Below are 22,599 nucleotides of genomic sequence, written 5' to 3'. Positions count from 1 at the left end.
TGATTGCTGGAATACACTTGCCATCAACCCCCTTTTATTTTTACTTGGGGCAGTAAGAAAAGAAACCGGGAAAAGATGAGTGCTTTGTAGATAAACTATTAGATGTCATAAGAGGAAGAGTGCTTAGTCTCCAGGTGTCACAAGCTACTGGGTGGGCTGAAACACCTGCTCTGAGACCTCATGTGTGCTCCATCTCAACAATTTTGGAAAGTCAATAGCAGTGAAGAGGAGAAGATATGAGGAGGAAATGGAATTGTAAATAAACAAAAAGGCAAAAAAGGGGGTTGTAAAATTAGTAGACAGTTGGAAAATTAAAGTCTGGCTTGGGGTTTACTAATAGTGATAAAAATATGAAAATCCCACAATGAGCTGTTACCAAAACGGGATGATACTTGGCCCAAATATCTAGAAAACGTGTTTCCGAAAATACATGCAAATTAAGTTTTAGAGATGACCATTCCCCTCCCCAACTTAATTCTTCAGCTCTAGAAACAAAATCAACTTACCGTAAAAAACAACAACAACAAAAAGAGGTAACATGACCACTTTCAGGGGGAATAACAGAAACAATTTCTGTAGCTAAGATAATTATTATTCAAAAGTGTGACTTCAGACCTGCTGACACAGAAATTCACCTAAGCTGATGAATTCCTGTAAGCATTTAGTCCAAAGCTTCTCAAACTGTTCCATCAAAACATTCCTAGTAACAGCAAACAGGTAATTGTACAATATGAGGACTGGGGGTGCAGCTCAAAGCAGCTCTGCTACAGCACAAGATTTCCTGTTTTAGCTTAAAAACCGATGCACTATATTTGTGTGTGCTTGCATATAGACGTGTTTCTCATTACTTAACAATTTCCCCTAAATAGGTGAGCCAAAGTGCCGAAGGCATATTGTGTTTCTCCTTTGGCAATGGGAACCCTGGCCCGATGCTGTGGTAGCTTCGGACTTCCTGTATTGCATTAAGGGAAGGTTAGTGTTCGCCTAAGTTCTTTGATCATCTTGCCATTTTTAAGCTCCGGAAAAATCACTGGGGTACTTGGACAGATCGGTATCCTTACTTGTTATTGCCACTTAGGACTCCTACTGTGTCTATGAATTCTGGAATATGCTGGTGGACTAATGTGAATAAAGATGCAATGAGTTAGGAGCTCAGTTTTATAAATCGACAATGCAAGTATTATTTTGTGACTATCAAGTTAGAAAATGCTAACTTAACAGAACTGTTATGCTTCTATACAACGCCTTTCTATAGGCAGGAATATCTACATTCTAGCAAAAGAAAGAAATGTGTTTTCAGGGAATATGTCCAAAGATGAAAGCAAAAACTTTGGTTAGAATAGGCCAGTCCCATTTTTTGCAGGTGTTGGAATGGTGCTCTGCCCTCTAGGACTCTTTACAGCATATTTCAGCTCTAGTATTTTTAGGAACTCATAACCCCTCAGGGAGTACAACATTCTACCCAGTTCTCCCACACTCCCCGTGGACTCCTCCTCACATGCCAAACTTGCTCCTTTCAAACGAATTAATCTCCTGCGTCTGGAATTTATCAGAACTCATTAATAGGAGCTAATTAACAGAAATTAATGCATTTTTAAGTTTCCTGCCTAAAAATTCCTTAACATTATAGACTCGCATAGCGTAACATGATTTCACTACTTTACTTATTCCATAAATTCAAAATCGTATGTGTTGGTCTCATTTTTTAAAAAGTACTTGTAAGAGATATTCAATTAGGACAGCATTTTTTTTTTTTTACAAGGATCTTGATGTGTTTGGTTTACCTGAACCAATGTTTGTCCTTCAGCTCTGGAATTCCTCACCAAATGGTTATTAGTTGATCCTATGAATGAATGCTGTGGTCTATTATCTGCCTTACTCAAGTTTAGGCTGTTGTGGAAACTTCCTGCTTCCTGGTATCCACTGTCGGAGTAAGAATTCATTTGTGTTGAACTTCTTGAGTTACCCAATGATCCTGTAGGAATGAAACCAGCAGGAAATATCTTTATTTTCCAGTTCTGATGCTCATTTCAAAAAGAAAATATTAAAGGCAAATCTAATACTTAAAAGATAATACAACGGACCCTCACTTTCATGGAGAGATGTTTGCTCTGGTGAATAGAGGGCCCCTTGCTCTGGTTCTGTCCTGATGAGATAGTTGTTGGGATGGACAGCGTCAGAAACTCTAGGTTTGTTTACACTGGTATTTGGCACATCTGTAAGAAGAGAAGCTTAATTAGCTGAACCTAACGGCAAAATTGCAAAACAAAACTGCTTTAAAAAGCTTCAGATATTCATCAGTAACATATTATAACCTGTCGCCACGCAGCAGCCTAACCGTTTGTTTCCTTATACCTGCCCCCAAAGAAAGGAGTCTGCCAGACGAATCCTTTCAGGGACTTTGCTTCACCTTTGTGTTTGCACGTTATGCCTCCCTGTTTGGTCCCAACAAGATGGCTGGTCGGCCATGACGGGTATGACTTTCCACGTGGAAAGCAACCTAAGACAGGCACAGTCGAGTGGGGACCAACAGGAGAACCCACGGGGTTCATAGAGGTGGACACAGACCCCCACCTTCCCCTCTGTGGCTGCATTCCTTCCCAAAACCTGCAAGGGAAGAGATTCAATGGTGTGCTCTCCATCTATTCATAGGCATAAAGTTTTGTCCCTTGGGGAAGTACAGACATCCTGAGATTTATGGTTCAGCTGCCTGTAGGCAAGGGTGACTGGCTTGAATCAGTTTCCTATTATGGTGTATGGAATTCACAGATTTTGAGATTGACAAGCTTCATCTTCTTTACTTCCCCACCTAACTAATAAAAGCTGATGCTGGGCCCGATTCCGGGCGTCCAGTCCTTGAGACTGGGGGTCCCTTGGTCTGCTTAAACTCTGTTTATGGCTACTGTCTTTTCTTAACCCTGCGCTGCCCTCCTCACTCCCCACAACCCTTGTCACGTGGGACGCGACAATAATCTATACATTAAGACTGTTTTCACCTTAAACTGCACTACCATTTTGACTCTTTTTCTATAAGAAGGTGATCCATATACTCAGCTTATTAATATATTTTGCTAGATTTCATGATGTTGTTCCTCCTGTTTACCAGCCCCATATTAACATATATTAAATTAAAATCTGAAAACTGACCTTGTTCCCCCTTGGAAAACTCACCCCTTAGGTGACTTTTTCAAAGAGGATTAACTGACTCTGGGTGAGAATCTGGGTGGCCAAGTATTTAAAAAAAGACCTGCCATACTTCAAACTTTTGAAATGAAAACTTGCACATTATTGAGCTTGGTGATGAAACCTTTGAAAGTAAGGTTAGCTTTTTTTGTCATATTTCATTTTGTCTAAAATGAGTGAAACTCTGTACAGAATTTTCAGAGTTGAATGGAAACTTTAATTTCTTATCCAGTTGTTAATTCTTTTAGTCTTTTTTCCAAATGAATACAGACACTCTAACCTGTCCATTATTTCCTTCAGCCAAATCTTCTCCCCCATTATCTTGTTTCACTTGATACTCATGTATCACTTTGCCATCTTGAACTTAAAAACAAAACAATTTATCTCTTTCTTCCCTATTCCAACTTCTGTATTTTAAGCTGCCAATTTAGGTGATAGATTATACTGCCTTTCCCCAATTTCATTCAAATACGTGAATGAATACAGGATTATACTGTCCTCTTTTCTCTAGTATTTTCAAAATATATTTGCCCCTGTTCTGATTTTGTTCAAAAGGCTTTTTCTCCTCAGATTTAACTGTTACTAACAAACATTTTTTAAGAAATGCTGCTTCTCTCTCACTTCAAATATTTAAACTAAGTCTGTATAATATTTAAACATTCTGAGTTCAACACACAAGCCTAAGGATTTCAATGTCTTCATTTGTCTTTCCTTTCTGACTTTCTTAACTATTTATTAAGGCCCTATCAAATGCTAGGCCCTAGGAATACAGCTATGATACAGCTAAAATACAGGGTGTGTGTGTGTGTGTGTGTGTGTGTGAGAGAGAGAGAGAGAGAGAGACAGAGAGAGAGACAGAGAGAGAGACAGAGAGAGAGAGACAGAGAGAGAAAGAGAGAGAGAGGGAGAGAGGGAGAATGAATGAGTGACAATATCTGAGGGAAAGAAGCTTAGGAATATTTCCTAAAGGCAGTCAGATCTCAGCAGCACGCTCTTACCATAGAAGGGCGGCTTGTTCCTTCTCTATAGCACTTATAACTCTCCCTTCACTAGACTATAAGCTCAGGGCAGGCAGGACTGTCGGGTTGGTTCACTGTTGCTTACTCAGTGCCCAGCATAGGTGTATAGCACTCAGTAGGTGCCCAGTAAATCTTTGTTAAATAAACAAATTCCCAGTGAAAAGAGCAGCTTCTCTTTATTGAGTTCTGATTCATGCCTGGCATTGTGCTTGGCTTCACTTTCTTGTGCTCAATAAAGTTTGTCTACACGAAGTGAAGTAAAACTTTTAGGCAGTGCTGCTCAAGCTGCTTTGGAAAGTGAGCACAGGTTTATGAGAGAACTGGGAAATCCCACTACATTCTAACCCTTTAACTTGATGTCAAATTCAATCTAAGGTTTTGTTTTGTAGCCTCCAGAAGGACTCACCCACATTCCTAATATAGGTTTTAACGACCTGTCTCCTGACTTATCATTTGACAACATATTTCTAGATGGTCGAGTTCTGTGACAGTTCTGAATTCCTAAGTTTGAAATGTCAATAAAAGTTATAGATTGTCCACGGTTTTCCTGGTACATGCTGAAACATGATCTAAGTCTCTATCCCGCTGATAATACTGGGGCGACGTGCTTCATTTGTAACTCTTCTGTCAGGAATTTCTAGAGTTCTAAACATTCTTACACAGCAATTCTCGAAGGAGATTTATTAAAGATTAAATACATGCTGGAAGACTTTCACAGGGAATTGGAGTGCCCGGGAGTAGCTATACGAGACATGGCCTAGGACCGGAGCTGGGTACTTCATCTTTGTTTCCTCCAGAAACGGAACGCTGGGAAATCAAATAGAAAACGGCAACCAACTATAGGTAAAGGAAGTCCCACTGTGGTAGCTTTAAGACTTGTCGTACATGGAAAAATGTACTTTTTCTTTTTTTTTAAAGAAAAAAAGATGTTCAATTAGCTCCTAGCTTTGGCTTTTGTACAAGATAAAGCCTGGGACACCAATACATCAAAGCGTTTGGCTTGGAAACACTAGGTGGCATGCAGTGTCAAGATCTGAAAAATTGTCACCATGGAAACCAAAAACCATTAGAGTTCTGTGTATGCCTTCATATTTTTCTTTTTTTAAACTATTAGGAGCTAGTAATTGAATAGAAAAAAGAGAAAGAGACACCCTAACAATCTGTACCTCATCAACTGTGTCTCTTCATCTAATGGAACATTTTCTCACAAATCATGTGATAAGCAATTGTGCTCATTTAAACTCTTCTTTAAGAGAAGCTATCTAAAATAACTGTAAACAGAGTAAGCACAAATTGTGACACGATTCTATCTATACTGGTCACCCTGGTAATAAAACTTAACAGAATTAGTATCACAAAATACACAAACAAAATTACCCCAAAGTAATATAACCAAGTACCCTCTAAATGTTAGTACCTCCTTCTTATAATTTTAAATGCAGAAAGTAGAAATATAGAAAAGAAAGTAGAATATAGAAAAGGATATTGAGATAGTTAATGAGGACACAAAAATATGTATTTCTTATGTCCCCCAAATCCCATTTGAAGATCTAAATAGCTGGGTTTAGAGAACAGGCTGTAGATTTTGTGCTTCATCTATGAGTAAATATAAAAGTTAAAGTTTTAAAAAGATATAAGAGATTTATTTAATATGAACTATAAAACAACCAAAGTCTATACTATGAATAAGGTCTTCAGTCATTTTACGATTTTGATAGTGGAGCCCAGTGATAATGCACACCAGTAAAGACAAAAAGATACTGAAGTCTCTTCTGCATCATTCTGCATCATTAAAAGTTAAATTGTTTTCAAAACAGTTTTACTATTATTTGTTGTTTCTTTGAAAACTTGTAATTCAGAAATTCTATACACACACATAAATGTATGTACACAGTCACGATACCTCAGATAAACAGAAGATACATTTCCTAATTACTGAATAGTTTTTCTTGTTGTAGTATGGTAAGATTCACAATTATTAATGATGCGTTATTTATGCACTCGTACTTTAAATTGAATGTCTTTTAAAAACATCTGTTATATGGAATGGAAGAAGACACTAGTCAACTTTACTGGAGAGACCACAGAGAGGAAGGGGTTAATCACTTCACCATCAATGCTCTACACTATATTTAAATAGTTTGCATCTTATAGCACAACCAGAACATTAAATCAAGAGACATTTTTGAGTAAAAATGACAAACAGAATATGAATGCTACTTCTTTAATCTGTGTACTGAAGAACATGTGTTACTTTTTTAAAAAAATCATAAACATGTTTTCTGGGACACCAGAATTATACTATGGGGCATTTTCAAACATCTAATTAGCATCTTCTAAGAAAATGCATGTCTAAAAATATAGAACTTGAACAAACTTCAAGGTAGAATGAAATAGTCTCCATCTGTGTTTAAGACTGGGAGATTATTGGAAGCATGGTCCTTCTTGCCCATTACATTTCATCTGAGTGCCCATATTACACACACACACACACACACACACACACACACACACACAGGCAATTAATTAGAAAAAGTAGAAGTTTACAGCTAAAAACATATTAATGGGTAAGGGACAATAATAATGCTGTGGGGCTATAAAAATTTGGTATATTATCTGCCCCATTATGCTCATAGTAAGATGAAATACAAAGTAAATTATTTTATCTTTTCTGTGATGTGCCTCCCAAATACATGTCAAGTGTGCATAAAAATATGCTCAGTAAAAAGTCTAAAGACACTCTCTAAAGAACTTGAAATTATTAAAATGCCTCTGCTTTGTTGATCTATGTGTCTTACTGTTTATATGATATAAAATGATGGAGGTCTGTACTGAGGTTAGAATCACCTGGAAACAGGAACCCAGAGATCACTAAGGAGATTTTTAATATATACAACCCTGTAAATAGTCTTTCAGTCTGGCACACTGTGAGATTCTCCTTGTTTCTGCCTATCCTGAGCTGCTATGGTGTTTTGGGGTTTGCCTTTACATAAGGCAGAAGTTAATGAACAGAAGTAACATTAACTTTAGTGTAATGTGAATAGTGTAGTGTGAGTTTTGGAAGGACTTTTGGGGTGGTAATAGCATGTAATTATTGAGGCAGACGATACTCTTCTGGATAGTTAAGGGAATTAAATATGTTATTCTTCCAACTCTGGCCTATGAGTTCAATTTAGGCTATTATACTCAGAGGGATAACACACTTTGGGAAAAATGTGAGCAAAAATTTTTGCCTTATGGGAACTCAACTAACTTCCTGTTTGGCCATGGAACTCTCACTTCCTTATGACCATAGGCTCAGGAAGAAGTGTGGTTTCCACAGAGCTGCAGACACATTTCAATGTCTTCTATGGTGAAGAAGTAAAGCTCTTGGCCAAATTCTAGAAGGGGACCTAGAAGATGGTCCTGAAAAAACTTCTGTTCATTAACTTCTCTGATGCACAAGACTCATTCCTGTAGGTAATCTTATTAGAGCAGGGAATGAGATCAGTGGGAAATACTGTTTCAGAGTGAAAATGGAATTAGGATGATGGAAACAAAGCGTAAGAACATTCTTTGGTTCATAAAAGATACAGATGGACATTGACTGATATTCTAAGAATATTATAAATACATGGAGTTTGTTGACTCAAATATAAACTACTATATAAATAAGATATCCTTTAATAGCTGGGTTTTGATGGAAATAAAGGCTTACAAGACAGGCAGAAGACCATGTTTCCTGAAAGTTATTCCTAGTCTGGTTCTCTTGAGTTACCTAGGTTCCTAGGTTTTACACATGCACATACTATCTTTTAAATATTAAGACACTGGCTCTAAAAATTTTACGTATTGAGAAAATGTTGTGTGAAAAGTCTTGGAAAACAGAAATCCTTAATGAAATACCTTCTAGTTCACTTTAAACCTTGCTCTAAACATCAGCTAATCTGCCTTGAAATCCACTGTAAAAGCTCATCTATCTGGATTAATTTCATACTATAGTTTAAGCAAACTTTGTATCTGTAAAAACTGACAAAATGTTTTATAGATTCCTAACAATGAAAATCTGAAAAGTATTTTAGTTTTGCACGTCACCAGAAAGACTTCATGGTCACAAATATTTTTAAATTCCCGAATTCTGTTAAGAAATACAAAACGATTAAAAATATGTTTTAGAAAAATAGGAACTTTCATCAATTGTTATATTAAGATGAATTTTTATTAAGTATTTTTAGTCTCGGTACTAATTAAAACACAGGTATCACACCTACTATAAAAAATTTATACTCTATCTCTCTGAGAGGAAAACTGAAAAAACAAGGAGTTTAAAATAGAAAAGGAATGGATCACACATGTAAAGTGTCCAACCCGGAGTTTAATAGGTAGGTGTTCGTAAAAGGCCATGGGGCTCTCGCTTCCAACAGAGACAGCTGAAAAAATAATGAGGGATTCACTGTGATGTAAAAAAGTAGGTGGCTTATGGAAAATAAGTGCTCAAAAATCACTCTAAATTTTTTTTCAAAGGCACCTTTTATTCCTTTTAGGAAAAATATACTACCAAATATAGAAATGGAAATATCTGATAGTGGGAGATGCAAGACAGAATCCTTGTATTAATGAGAAGAAAAAAAAACTTAAAAAAAAATCTCATACATATTCAGTATCAAAAGAAATGGGTCTTCTGAAACTAGGTTTCTCTTCACTTTTCTACTGGATTATCTTCTTTGGTAAATATTATCAAGATAAAGCTAAATGCAGACTCACTTTAGTATAAGAACGAAATGTCCAGTTATAGATGGTAGCCTTTCTGATGTATTCCAAAGCAATACCTGTAAACTGAGAAAGTGCGGCTCTGTGTGTTGAGAAGGTGGTAATGGAAAAAGAAGAGATTCTTGACAATATCTATTTTAGTTTAGATAGTTAATAGAATATTTCTTCACATATCACTAAAAGCATGAAAAATGTAAATATATAGCTATTTATTTGACATGTTTGTATTCAACATAAAATGTTAACGGCTAAGACTGGATATTTGATTTTTATACAAAGTACTAACTTATTTAAATGTTTTGGGGGTTTGCTGATATATATGTGTATATATATATAGACACGCATATATACATGTACATATATATATATATATATGGCTTAGGAACATTCATATGAGGTTGGACAATGTTCACAAACTCATCCTAGAAAATGTGCTACACACCTCATCGCTGAATATCACTACGGTCACCTTTGAAGTACTCCCCTTGGAAAGCTATGCACTGATGCCTGTGCTTAGCCCTCCCTTCAAAGCAATTTTGGAAACCTTTTTCTGGAATGGCCATCAGAGCTGTTGTCGTATTATCCATGATTTGCTGAATGTCATCAAAATGTCTTGTTTTCAATATTTCCTTTATCTTTAGGTAAAGAAAGAAGTCATTGGTGGTAAGATCAGGTGAGTAAGGAGGGTGTTCCAATACAGTTATTTGTTTACTGGCTAAAAACTCCCTCACAGACAGTGTGCTATGTTAGCTGGTGCATTGCTGTGATGCAAGAACCACGAACTGTGGGTGAAAAGTTCAGGTCATTTTCATTTTTTTCATGCAGCCTTTCAGCACTTCCAAATAGTAAACTTCATTAACTGTTTGTTCAGTTGGTAGAAATTCATAATGAATAATCCCTCTGATATCAAAAAAAGGTGAGCAACGTTGTTGCGACAAGTTCACAAACTTAATTGTCAGACCTCGTATACATGGTTGCTAAAGCAAAATGCTAATATTCTTATTTGATGGCTGCCACCCATGCACATAGTGATAAATGTAGAGTTCTAAACTACCAGCAAGGCTGATGCCCCGCACATTACAGCTAATTTTGCCTTTTAAGGATTCATTCAACAAAATCTCAACTATGTGGAAACACAAATTAACTAACATCCACTAGCTGGGAAACTCATGTTATCCATCTCATCATTGGTCTTATTTTATGTTAGAGCACAGCTAGCTGGCTTTAACACGTCACTCTGATATACTATTTTAACCCCAATATTTTGAACGCTTTGTTTAAAGAATTTGCATTTAAACTTTTTAAAATTCAAGTTTTCAAACATAAATGTAGAGAGAAAAAGTTAACCCCCTGATTTAATTATTACATTATGCAACATTTTTAATTTTTAAAACAGATCCACTGCATCAAACCATTGCAAGTCTAAATACTTCCACATGTAGTTCTATAAAATAAGGACTTCACAAAACTAGTTATTCCATAATGCTATATAATGAATTCATATTCAAATTTTCCTGATGTCTCAGAAATGTCTTTCTTGAGTTAGCTTGTAGAGTCAGGCTGAAATGAGGTTCAGAGATTGTGTTTGAATGTGATTATTACTTAAGTCCCTTAAATCTAAAACGCAGCTCCCACTCCCTCATTTTCATTTTCTTGGCTCACGGAGGGAACCATACTAATAAACTCACAGGAAGTTCCACATTCTGAATTTGTGTGATGGGTTTCTCATGGTGGATTTATACATCCTCTAAACTTAATATGTCTTGTAAGCAGAAAGAGCTGAAAGCTTTCAGGCCACACTTTTGTGGTTAGAATACTTTATGGATGGTGCTGTGTACTTGACGTCATGTCATATCATAACTTTTACAGGTGCTAAAATCAAATAGCCAATTCAAGTGGTGGCAGCCTTATCTTTCTGTTTTTAAGTTCACCATCAACTTTTTCCCTGAAAAAATGGTTCTCAAACTTTGTTGCACATTGCAGTCACCTCCAGTGGGGGTTCAGTCCGGTGCCCAGAGATTCCAATTCCATGAACCTAAGTTGTAATCTGAATATTAGAATTTTAAAAACTCCCAAGATGATGCTAATGCGCAACTAGGAGTGAGAATACAGAAGTTTCTGCATACATTGACAATCTTTGACTGAATCAATTATTTCATTAGGGGATGCAAATTGGTGATTTTTCTTTTGGCATATTTTAGAAATCTTTAGATAACCAGTAATGGCTAGGGTTATTTGGTTATCCAGAAATATAATCTGTATTTTGGGCAGGATAAACATTTATTCTTCTCTTTAATTATCAGTAATTCAATTAATTTAATTATGAGTAAAGCAGTGGTGCTCAAAATGCAGAGTGGAATCACCTGGGGATCTTTAAAGACTATCGATGCGTGGTTCAGTCCCAGACTTTGAGATTTAATTGTATAGAGGGAGGACTAAGCTTCACGATTATAATAGCTCCACAGGCTATTCTAAACTGCAGCAAAGTTTGGGAACCTCTGGAGGGAGATGTTTGTATCTGAATTACTTCCAATGGTGATATAAAGTTTATTTTTTGCTTTTTTGGAAGTGGTTGGTGCATATTTGTTGACAGAAAAATGTATCTGATCATTTTGAGCCAGATAAAGAGAAAAAGGCAAAACCGACAAGAAACATGACAATTTTATTAAATTCCAAGATCAAGTTGATTTCCAACTTCTATAAGAACTAATCAAATCATAGATTGATTATTGGTAGTGCTGACGTCTACATGCAATGTTCTGATTTAATGAATACTTAACAATTGTTTTTTAAAATAAGTTTACGTTTAACCTGTCTGTAAAGCTTATTAAAACTTAAAATATTCACGAAGATTTACACATCTATATTCTGGTAACGTATTAAGCATAATATATTAAGCATGAAGTCTTAAATATAGTACTAGTACATATTTACTACGGTATACACCACACAAGGAATAGGTATAGACAGGAATATATACTTGTGGAGACCCATTTCGACCCCGAGAGAGTTGGCATGAAGGTTATTTACAACTAAAAATATTTGAGATTCAACAGATGCAGAAAGAAGCCTTCCTGGCACTTCCCTTATTTCACTAAAAGCAAAACTTCTGGGATTGAGGCTGTCATGGATGCCCTCTGGGGCAGTTTTATGGCATGAAAAAAATAAATAAAACAAACTTTCTTATCTCCTGTTTGTTCCCTAGGAACTCATTTTCCCCCCTCCCACTCCCTTATAACATTAGCCCCTAACTTCAGCCGTTTAGGGAGTTATTTCTTTTGTGAGCACCATATGCATATGACTATCTTAGACCTGTTTTCTTCTATTAATCTGTCTATTGTCAGTTAAATTCACAGGCCCCCAGTCACCTAACCTAAGACGGTGGAGGAAAAGTGCCCCACATTGTTAAGCATTTTTGGTGAGTAATTTGACACTATTTGACAAATGAAAATGTACACATTTCTTCCTTATCCAAGCAGTTCCACTTTATACTGACCTATAAACTACATGCACAGTTTTACTATGTTAAGGAAAAAAAACTAAGTCATAAAACAATGTATAATATATCCTCATTGTAGTAAAAAAACAAATACATTCGTGTGTAGATATTTATATATCTACCCCCACACACCAGGTTGGTGTATTTTATTCCAGATTTTCATCTATACTCTGTGTGTGTGTGTGTGTGTGTGTGTGTGTGTGTGTGTAGGGCAATGGCCATGGTATGGGGAGATGTAGGAATGAAGAAAAATTTCACCTTTTATTCCAAATTCTTCTCAACTTACTTTTTTTTAAATAAGAAGTATGCCTTACTTTGTAATGGAATGTTAAAAAGCTAAGAGCACTTTGTAGTGGTGAGTTACAGCCTGGAATTGCAGTGAGAAGACTATCATGACTATGTGGCTAAAAAAGGCCTAACATGTAAGGCAGGGAAGTGTGGACTCTAAGGCTGGCTTTAACAGAAATCTGTATTCCTCCTGGCATTTAGAAGAGAAACAGGAAGGGATATATGATAAAATTTTGTCATGTGTACAATTTGTAGCCATAATAAATCATAACATTCAAAACCCTCAATAAAAATAATAGTTCTTTATACATGATTGATAATTTAATAGTCTCTTTACAAACATGTATAACTTCCTACTGTATCTCCTTTATAAATTCAGTACATTTCTACTGAGGCATAAATGTTCCCATTTAAGTTGGAGTCCTATGATATGCTGATGATTTTTTTGTATTGTAAATTACTTGTTCCAGATGGAGGAAAAAAGAAAAATAAATTGATTTAGGGCTAGTCTCTCATTTATCATTTATCTTCAATATTAATGTTTTTTTGTAAATCTATCCCTTACAAAAAACCTTGTATTCACACATTTTAGAAACAAAATTTGAACATATAAACAAAATGCAGAACCTAACACTTATGAAGTCTTAAGTATAGTACTAGTACATATTTACTACGTTATACACCACACAAACATGATTTAAATGGACAGTATATTAAAATTATGGCACTTCAACACATATTCTACAATAAATGAATGTGACACTGTAAAGTTAAATAATCTTATCAGGTTAAAATTTGTATTTTACAATAATCTTTTTCCTTCCCTTCCATATTTATTGTCAAACATCACATATCCTAAGAGCATGGAATTTTTAATACTTTCTCTCCTACTCATGACTTATTGTAAAAGACCCAACCAAGTCTATGAATCCTTTAATGCCTTCTGGGTCATCCAGAAATTTCCCCTTTTATACGCACCTGTGTCCTTTGCTAACCTGCTGCTTTACTAGAGACTCCCATCTTTTGGTCTCCTTAATTTCTCATCCATCAGTAGTAATTCCCAATCACTTGCTTAGATACATTAATTTCTGCTCCTGCAACTATTTCTTGAACAATTTCTTCAAGTGAAAGTGAATCCGACTGTGGCCTGTTGGGAACTGACAGCGCTCCCACTCTGCAGGCCGCTCCTCCTCCTGGTCTACCAGGAAGGGGTGGGGAGGAGAGGGAGTTCCTCCAGCTGGTGCTGCTCCCCTCCCCTCATTTTACACGTAAGTACTAAAGCTGGCAACTGCCTAGACTTTAGTAATTTTTTCCCCCCGGAACAGAAAAACTGTGAAGTTGTGATTTGTGGCAAAATTCACTTTGCAGGATGTGACTGGAGGATTTAAGCAACAACCAATGATGATTTTGACAAAAGGTCTCAATTTGTGGCTTCAAAAGCTTCTTTCTGGTTGGTAGCATACACAGTGTGTATGCTATGACTGAATTGGTGTGCTTTTTCTTAAAAGAGAAGTTTTAAAGATGTTTCTTTAAAAGATATTAAAAGAATATTAAAAATATATTCTGCAAAGCCTTTCCCATCATCAAGAAGTATAATTACATCTGTATATATTTGCATTCTCATTTTTCCTCAGAACCTATTATTCTAATATATATTTTCTGTGATTATGGTGTTTATTTTTCTGTTATAAGTGTTCTTAAAAGCTACCTCAAACTTTGGTGGAACAAAAGAGATTTTACAAATACATAAATTGTTAAGAGAAATGAAGACATGAACATGGAAAAATGGCACACTGATAAAAGCAGAAAAAAAAAGGAACACTAAGACAACATTCCTTTTTCATCCCTTTTTAGCAGAATATACATAAAAAACACAAAAATGAAAGGTTACATAAAAAATGCAAGCCTAAGGAAAAAACAAAGCCAAAATAGAAAAAAATAATCTCTCCTCTTCATAAAAGAAAAACAAATGTGCATTTATGTTTTTAGAGAGTACAGTATATGTAATGCTGATGATCTAGAAAATACAGAAGAATAAAGAGAGGACCACAGGACAGCATGGTAACAACAGGGCATACATGCATTATAAAACTTTATTACTTCTAGGGAAACTTCTCCTTAAGACTCTTTCCCGATGAGCTTGGCAAAATAAAAATATTTTGTAAAATGGACGGTTCTTCCCCATGCTTTAAAAAGTTATCTCTTTGAGCATCCAAACTTAGAAAGGTTTGGCTTTTTACTTTCAAACAGGTTACTATCCCTAGTACAGGTTAAAAACCAACGAGCCAGCCAGTCAGCCAACCAACCAACTAACCAACCAGACAGACAGACAGACAACCAGAAAAAAACAAGCAAGCTGATCCCTCCTGAACTGAATCAGAAAGAAATGAAAATCTTTTCTGCCTAGGGCATTTGAGCTCTTCTACAGAAAATGACTCTGCAGGAAGTTAGCTATTTAAAAACAAAATTTAGCAGCTGGTCTCAGTTTCTGGCATTTCAACAGAATACAACACCCTGAAAACACCTGAGTAGGCAGGGAGCTTTCCTAGGCAGTGATCAAACCACCACCCTGCTAACAATTCACCTTATTGCTGGAAACCTTTTAAAGTGCTACGCTTTTCAAGTCAAATTTGTAATAAAAAAGGTAGAGAAATTGTTTGCAAGTAAATGTACAAAATATTAAAGAAAAATGAGGAACAATAATAGACCTTCAACTCTAAATTCTTTTGTGTAATTCTTTCTTATCTAGGAAAACAAGAAAATTGAATAAAGATGTTTCTTTTGTCAAGACCCAGCCAAAGACAAAGTAGACTGAAGACCTTTTAAAAATAGTTTTGCTTTTTTTTTTTTTTTTTTACATTTAAGTCACCCCGCCTCATTCTGGGTAAGACTGCCAAATTCTAAAATTGAGATGATTTTCCTATCATATTCAGTACCTCTGCATGCAAAGTGGTAATGAGAAAACAACAGTTAAACTTTACAATAAAAATGGCAGCAAAACTGTCATTTTATCCCATTATTTACTTACAAGCGAATTTCTAAAGGACATCTATAACTACTTAGAAAAGGAAATATGAAACAAATCAGATTTTGCTGTTTTATTCACACAAATTTCAATTTTCTACCCTTATCATTATAGCTTATTGACAGGGTTAAAACTTAAATGTCCTAAGTATGACTGAGAAGTAGTCAAATCTATAAAAATACACAAATAACAACAATAACAAGTAATAACAATAAGAACAAGTAACCAGTAATAGTTAAAAAATAGAAAGTGGAATAAGTATCAGAGATGATTGCAGTGTTTGAAGGTTAATACACTTCCCCCTCCCCACAAAAGGAAATAGGGTAAGTAAATGTAATACCTCCCATGTTTCAATACAAGTTTGGGCAAGAGTATACTGACGAAAGTAAGGAGTGAAGCAGTTATTAGGTGTGAATTATGAATGTAGCTGTGGTGAGAACACATGAATTACTGGAGCTGTATTTTCCTAACACTAAAGTATTTGCAGAGCTATTTTTTATATGTGATATATATATATGTATATACACATATATATTTTTTATCTATCTATATTTAATGCATTAATAATTCGTGAAGGTGGTGGTCAAATGACTGAAGCTGGGTAAATGTATTAGAGAGGGGAAGTAGAAAGGATGCCAAGTGCCCAGATTGTTTCATTCCCCATCATGGGTCTTTATAATCTAAGGCCATTCTCTCTATATGTAAATCAACACAATTACACACTGTGCCTCACTAGCTTTTGGTAGTTAAAAATCTACAATTGCCTACTCCGCTCAGTTCAGCCAGGACACGATGGGGTCAGTTAGGAGAACTACACAGAGAAGCCAGGATGTTTCTCCAGCTCTACTTTAGGCAGCATTTCTGAAATGGTTGTATTGCCTTGGTGGTTCCAGCTAATGCTGGACAACTGCCCCTGCTCCACCTCCCATCACTGGCCCAGTTTGGTGACAAAAACACCTAGCCTTTTATCCCTGCCATCCTAGAAATGGTAGCAGCTGCCCGTAGGATTAATCTCTCGGAGCTTCATCATGCTGTCTATTTCTCTCAAACTCCTCAAATCACACTTTCTTAACTCGAACTTCTTGTATCAAATCCCTTATATTGTACTACCTGGCATGGGTTCAGTTTTCCCAAAAGGATCCTTAAGGATACAGCTATTATCCTTGGGCTACAAAGAACTCTCACCTATCATACACTAACCCTTCAATAGAAAGGGGTGATATAGAAGATATTTTAATATTTTGTAGATAGTTAGAAATATAAATGATGACTCTAATGATGGAATATGAGAGGATCAACCTCATATATTTTAAAGGAGGAGGGAAATTAACACAATCTTTTCAGGAAAGCAACCTGGTTGCACATTTCATGAGCTTTAAAAATGTTAATATATTTGAAATAATTTTCTTCTTAAAAATCTAGCTGGCTTATGGTAAATGAAAGGTGCAGATATAATTTTAAACAGGGATATTTACCACAATGTTATGAGAATGAAAAATTAGAAACAACCTGAATGTCCAAAAATGGAGCTATGGGTAAAATATGGTAATACACTTAAAAGTTTTCCTCTACAGGATTTCCCTCCAAATTTTAAGTGTATTAGAGTTGTATATCTCTACTAGATGAGAGGTGAAGCACTTAAGAGGGCAAGGAATTTGTTTTAAACACCGACAATCGTGTGCTAGACAACTGTTAAAGGCTCTCAAGAAATGTTTCTGGAATCAATGAAACAGGCAGTATTAAAGATGAACTTAAAGAAGAATATTATATGAAATGGTAAATTTTTGCCATAGCCAAGTACCAAACGCACTACTATACGCTTAGTATTTTTCTTTAAAGTAAAAATTTCAAACCACTTTCTAACAGTTCATAGCCCTGTTATTTCCTCTGAGGAATGTTGCAATCGGGTGACTTTTTGCTCAAAGGATTTTCAGTGGCCCCCTAACATGTGAAGGAAGAGGTCAAAGTCCCTGATATTTGCAGATCTCTATAACCTGACCCAATGTGGCTGTCTAGCCTTTGCACATCTCCCCATCTCCCCAACCCAGGTTTAAATGTTCCCCTGTGACATTTCAGCTGTCTGTTCTGCAGCCCAGTGACAGCGTTCTCTCCACAGCCTTGCTACCTGTCCAGCCCCAGGCTCCAGGTCTACTTTCCCTGCCAAGCTATCTCAGAAGCAGGTTGTATATTTAGAACAATTTCCCACCTAAGACTTATTTGGCAGTTAACCACATATTATTTAATGGCATGCCTTTCCTTGTATTAAACTGCAGTTTATACGTGTCACTGGTAAGGAGCTTTCCACAGGTCTCAGACTAATCTATGATTTAAGTAAACACCACGGTGCTTGGGAATAGGTTCTTTAGAAAACAGCAGAGTGCCTTGTATGCACTATAAATAACACAAGACTCTGGTACCAGATTCAGGTAAACTCAGATACTAGGCATTTGGTGATCTGAGTTTTACTCAATGCAAGCCCCATTTAAAAACTGCCAACATATTTAGATATCAAAGCGTATTCTCGCATTTACACGTTGTTGGCATTGTCCTTTGCATTAAAAGCTCCATGGGAAGTGAGGAGGGCGTGTGTGTTTGCCCAGCACCATTTACAGAACTGGGTCCATGATACGGCTACTCCATAAACATTTGATGCGTGAAGTCTGAGTATGAAGACATCAGATATCTGTGAAAGTGGCAGATACTCTCCTTCACGCATTTTACCCTTTATATAAGGTGAATTTAGGATAGGAAGAAAAGATAAAGAAGTTTCCAGACTATGTTAGAAGCTACCAGATATTCTACATCTGGATACATAAAAACAGAGAACCTTTCAGGGAACTCTTCTGAGTATAGGAAACAGTGTGAAAGGAAAGACCTTGATTTACATAAATGATTATACAATAACCTCTGTGAGGGCATCCCCTGGGTTTCCTTATGAAAGAAAACAAAGTTTGTAGATATTGAGTTGATATTAAGAATGTTGCTGTCCAATGCTTTAACTTTCTTTACAGCTGATACATACAAATCTGCTATACTATTTAAAAAAAATTAAGCATATCAAGAACTACTACTTCAAAGCAAAATAGCTCAATATTGTCACGATTAAAGGCTTTGCTTGGCTCATTTCCCCACGAGGTAGTAAATTCAGAAAGCAGGCTATGAAACCCACTTTGTGTGTGTGTGAAACATAAGAAGGATGTCTTTATATAATAAAAACTCGTACCTGTTGATCTCCAAGGAAATGACTTTTCAGTTGAGCTAGAGACAAAGAAGGAAAGAAAAAAAGGAGCATTTACTTCCTCATAAAATTCAACTGTGGACCTGTTTTGCATATATACATTTATTTTTCACATTTAATTATATAAAGTATAAAAACCTCAAACAAAACTTACAATTACTCTTCTAAGTTAATTATTTAACCTTCCACATTAATTTGGGACAAAATTGTATTTCTACTTGGAAATTAAGACAAATTATACAGTGACATAAGATTCTCCTAGGATAAGACAAATAAAACAGCACAACTATTTATGATATTCGTGGTACTTATATGATGTACTACGCAGCTTTTGTGGTAATATGCAAATTGCACATACATTAAAACAACATATACATTAAAAAGAACTGAAGTCTGTTAAGAATTTCATTCATTTTACTAATTTTCCAAAGAAGCCCTACTTACAATAGACACTAGTGAACGGGGACAGTTTGATTGAGTGTTACCTTATGCAATTTAAATCGTATCATAAAACTTTGTATCAAAACTATAAGGTTTTACAAGCCAGGAGAAAATTTTAGCTATACATTTTTCTTGGTTTATAGAGAGTATCAATTTAAAAACATATCTGTGTACATAAAAACATATCTGTGCCTTCCTGAAACCCCTCCCCTTAAAAAAAATCAACAGAAAAGTATGGTGCAAAGGGGACAGTGTGGTAGGAACAAGAGGCTGGATTATTAGGTATTTACCAAATGCTTGATTAAGTATTCCACATATATTATCTCCTTTACATTATTCTGCACAACCTTATAAATAGGTACATTATTGTACAGATAAAAGAAATTGGCCAAAGTCTCATGTCAGTAACTGGAAGAGTTGGGATTCAAATCTAGGATGGTCTGATTCCAGTCAGGGCTTCTCATCACCGTGCTATATGGTAGAACAGGTTGTGATTCCATTTTTGCATTAAACACATACACACATACAATATGTCTACAAAGAAGTCTAGAAAAATAAAAACCAAAGTGCTAAGCAGTTATTTCTGTGGGGGTAAAATTAAAAAGATTTGTTTTCTTTTTAAACATTTGTGTGTGTGTGTGTGTTGTATTTTTTTAAATCAGAATAAAATATATATTGAAGTATTTTGGAATGTTTATTAAATTTAAGGAAAAGGTATGCGACGTTAGGTTTAAGGAAACATTGCAAAATAAAGACTTGGAACAGAACAAAGGGACAATTCTTTTGGTGCTATTGTTCTAAGATTTCAAGCTTTTGTTAACCCCTTGATATTTCCCGTCATTTAGTGGTTAATGAAACGCTTGCTGGTTAAAAACTCTAGATTCACTAAGAACTCCCTGAATTTCAATTTTGCGTGTGATTTGCCTTTTTCTTCATCAGAGGCACAGCGGTTCACTTTCCAGGACCTTGAATTAGCTGCAGGCAGGAGGGCATGCTTCCAAGAATGGAGTCAATCAGTTAATGCTAATCTTTAGCACTTCACTGATGTCCCTTTATCTAATGCACTCCTGACTGATTTCACAAGGGAAAAGTGATGAAAATTTGGTCAAATATCAGTAAGGGCACATTTGTCTTGCTCCTGAGGGTAGGTTATCACAGTCTGATGACTCTAAAAGTGGTTCCCTACACTGAATTTCAACTTCTCTTGCATCTGATTTTTAATTCACTTCTATCATCTAAATTAGTTTCTTAAGCACTGAGGTTGATATTATTTATCCAACTGTGTTCCTATCAAAATATTTTTTGTCAATATTAAAATAAATGATAAACCAAATTGCCATCCAGAAATGTTTAATATCAAGTTTCTTGGGAATATCATGAAAGTCTACTATCTTCTTAGTTTGAAACTTACATAAACTTTAACGAAATACCTTTACACGATTCTTTATTCTCGAAATTATAGACCATGGACTCTAATTTATGTTAATTCCTCAAACTGGGCAAGGGTTGTGTCTGTTTTGCTCATCTATGTCAAGTGCCTAGTATTTTGCCTGACACCTAGCAGGTGCTTAAAATATATTGTTATTGCAACACAAATTGTAAACGGTAATAACGAGTTCTTCATTGTCCTGAAAGATCAAGTATATATAAATTATCAGTTATTACTTTTCCAAAGTAGGTCAAGTTATTCTCCTCCACTCTAGCTAGGAAATTCCAGTAGCCTCATCATGTAACAAACAGGCAAACTATTTCTCTGCTGAAAAGGCATCTTTGGTCATCAAAATACAATAAGGCATTCATTCCTAGGTGAAAGCAATGGAATGCTTCAGTTCATATTATTTTGCCCTATTCTATTTTAGGTAAAAGATACAAATCATTAGGAAAATAATTTAATATTAGGATTAAAACTAAGCAAAAAATTCCACGCTATATTTTGATGACTATATATTTAGCCCAATTACCTTTACACTAACCCTAACAATTCTGTTGTAACTGGTTATTATGCTATTCAGAACAATCTATTTCCTTTTGAATCATTCACTTTAAGTGATTCTCAATTATCCACTACTCTGGAATTCAGGGATTGGACAATAAACATGTGCTATTTTGAAATGTTAGGTCACTGAATGTAACCTGCTTTTATTGTAACAATTAGAGGCAGCTCCATGTTAGAAACAGGCTCACTCCCTCCTTCCCTCTCTCCTTCTAACCATATATTCCTAGAAACGCTTTCCCAACTTTTACTGAATGTCTACAATGTGTCTACAGGCACTCTGCCCACAAATGACTCCATCCATTCCTTTCACTTCTCAACTGAAGATGCCAAGTAGTTTGTGTTCTCAGAGCTTCCACTGGAATGTGAAACACATTTTAAAATACAAGAACTGAATCATCCATAACAACTTTGTTTCAGTGGGGAGATGCATTCACATTTTCCAATAACTTAATTATCAACAACCTTCTCGAATGAAATCCATTCATAAGCTTGGGACTCTCTGGTGAGTGAACAACAATTAAAAGCAAGTTCATTAGCAAATAAATAGATCAAGGCAATTCATTTTAATGTGAACAATATTAGTTTTGTTTTAAGGAAGAAACCATCCTTCATCACCTTACATGCAAATATGTATTAATAGTAAAGCATGATAAAATTCTACACACTTACGAGATTAATGCTGTTTTTACTCAGACATACTAAATTGAAGGTAAAAACACTTTTGTTGCATATTGATGGCTGTGCAATGTCTTCGAAAGCCTCCTTATTTTGGTGTTTTCCCAGGTGTCAGAAAACTCACCTGCTCAGACCCCTCTGCAGCCAGAGGGCAGGCCAAAGACCCAGGGGTCTACGAGCAGACTGGTGAGGGGGTGGCATCTGACATGGACCCCGCAGTGCTGGTGGGCACTGTTCCTGGAGACACCTATTCAGAACCTGGCTCTCTGGCCTTCCTAGAGATTCCATAAGTTGACACCCAAACACTTTCAATAAGTTTCTTTTCTGCTTACACAAGCCAGAGAGAATTCTACTTGCAACCAAACGTCCTGAGCGATGTTATAAAACTAAGTATTATGACTGACAACAAATATAAACGGGCCCTCTGAAAAAGGCCAATACCTCACTACCTAACTCTAGACCTGTATTTCCAAGTGTATACTAGAT

The 22,599-nt window shown here is 35.8% G+C and overlaps 1 protein-coding gene across 6 annotated transcripts in view; it reads right to left on the bottom strand.

The window, feature by feature from the left end:
* The window catches only part of PKP4 (plakophilin 4), a 230,928-nt gene that overhangs the window by 57,927 nt on the left and 150,402 nt on the right, over positions 1–22,599 (bottom strand). For 4 of the 6 annotated variants that reach the window (XM_081052556.1, XM_081052559.1, XM_081052557.1 and 1 more), the window contains exons 4-6: positions 18,987–19,021; positions 2,085–2,216; positions 1,785–1,975 (exon numbers count right to left, since the gene is read on the bottom strand). In XM_081052556.1, coding sequence (XP_080908682.1) covers positions 1,785–1,975; positions 2,085–2,216; positions 18,987–19,021 — 358 coding nt within the window. The remainder of the gene's footprint in view (positions 1–1,784; positions 1,976–2,084; positions 2,217–18,986; positions 19,022–22,599) is intronic. The other 2 variants (XM_081052560.1, XM_081052561.1) reach the window with 1 other exon arrangement.

This window comes from Rhinolophus hipposideros, assembly GCF_964194185.1.
Source record: "Rhinolophus hipposideros genome assembly, chromosome: 6".
In the NCBI taxonomy this organism is placed as follows: Eukaryota; Metazoa; Chordata; class Mammalia; order Chiroptera; family Rhinolophidae; genus Rhinolophus; species Rhinolophus hipposideros.
Note: the sequence above shows the minus strand (reverse complement) of the source record. Positions and strands in the feature narration are given on the sequence as shown.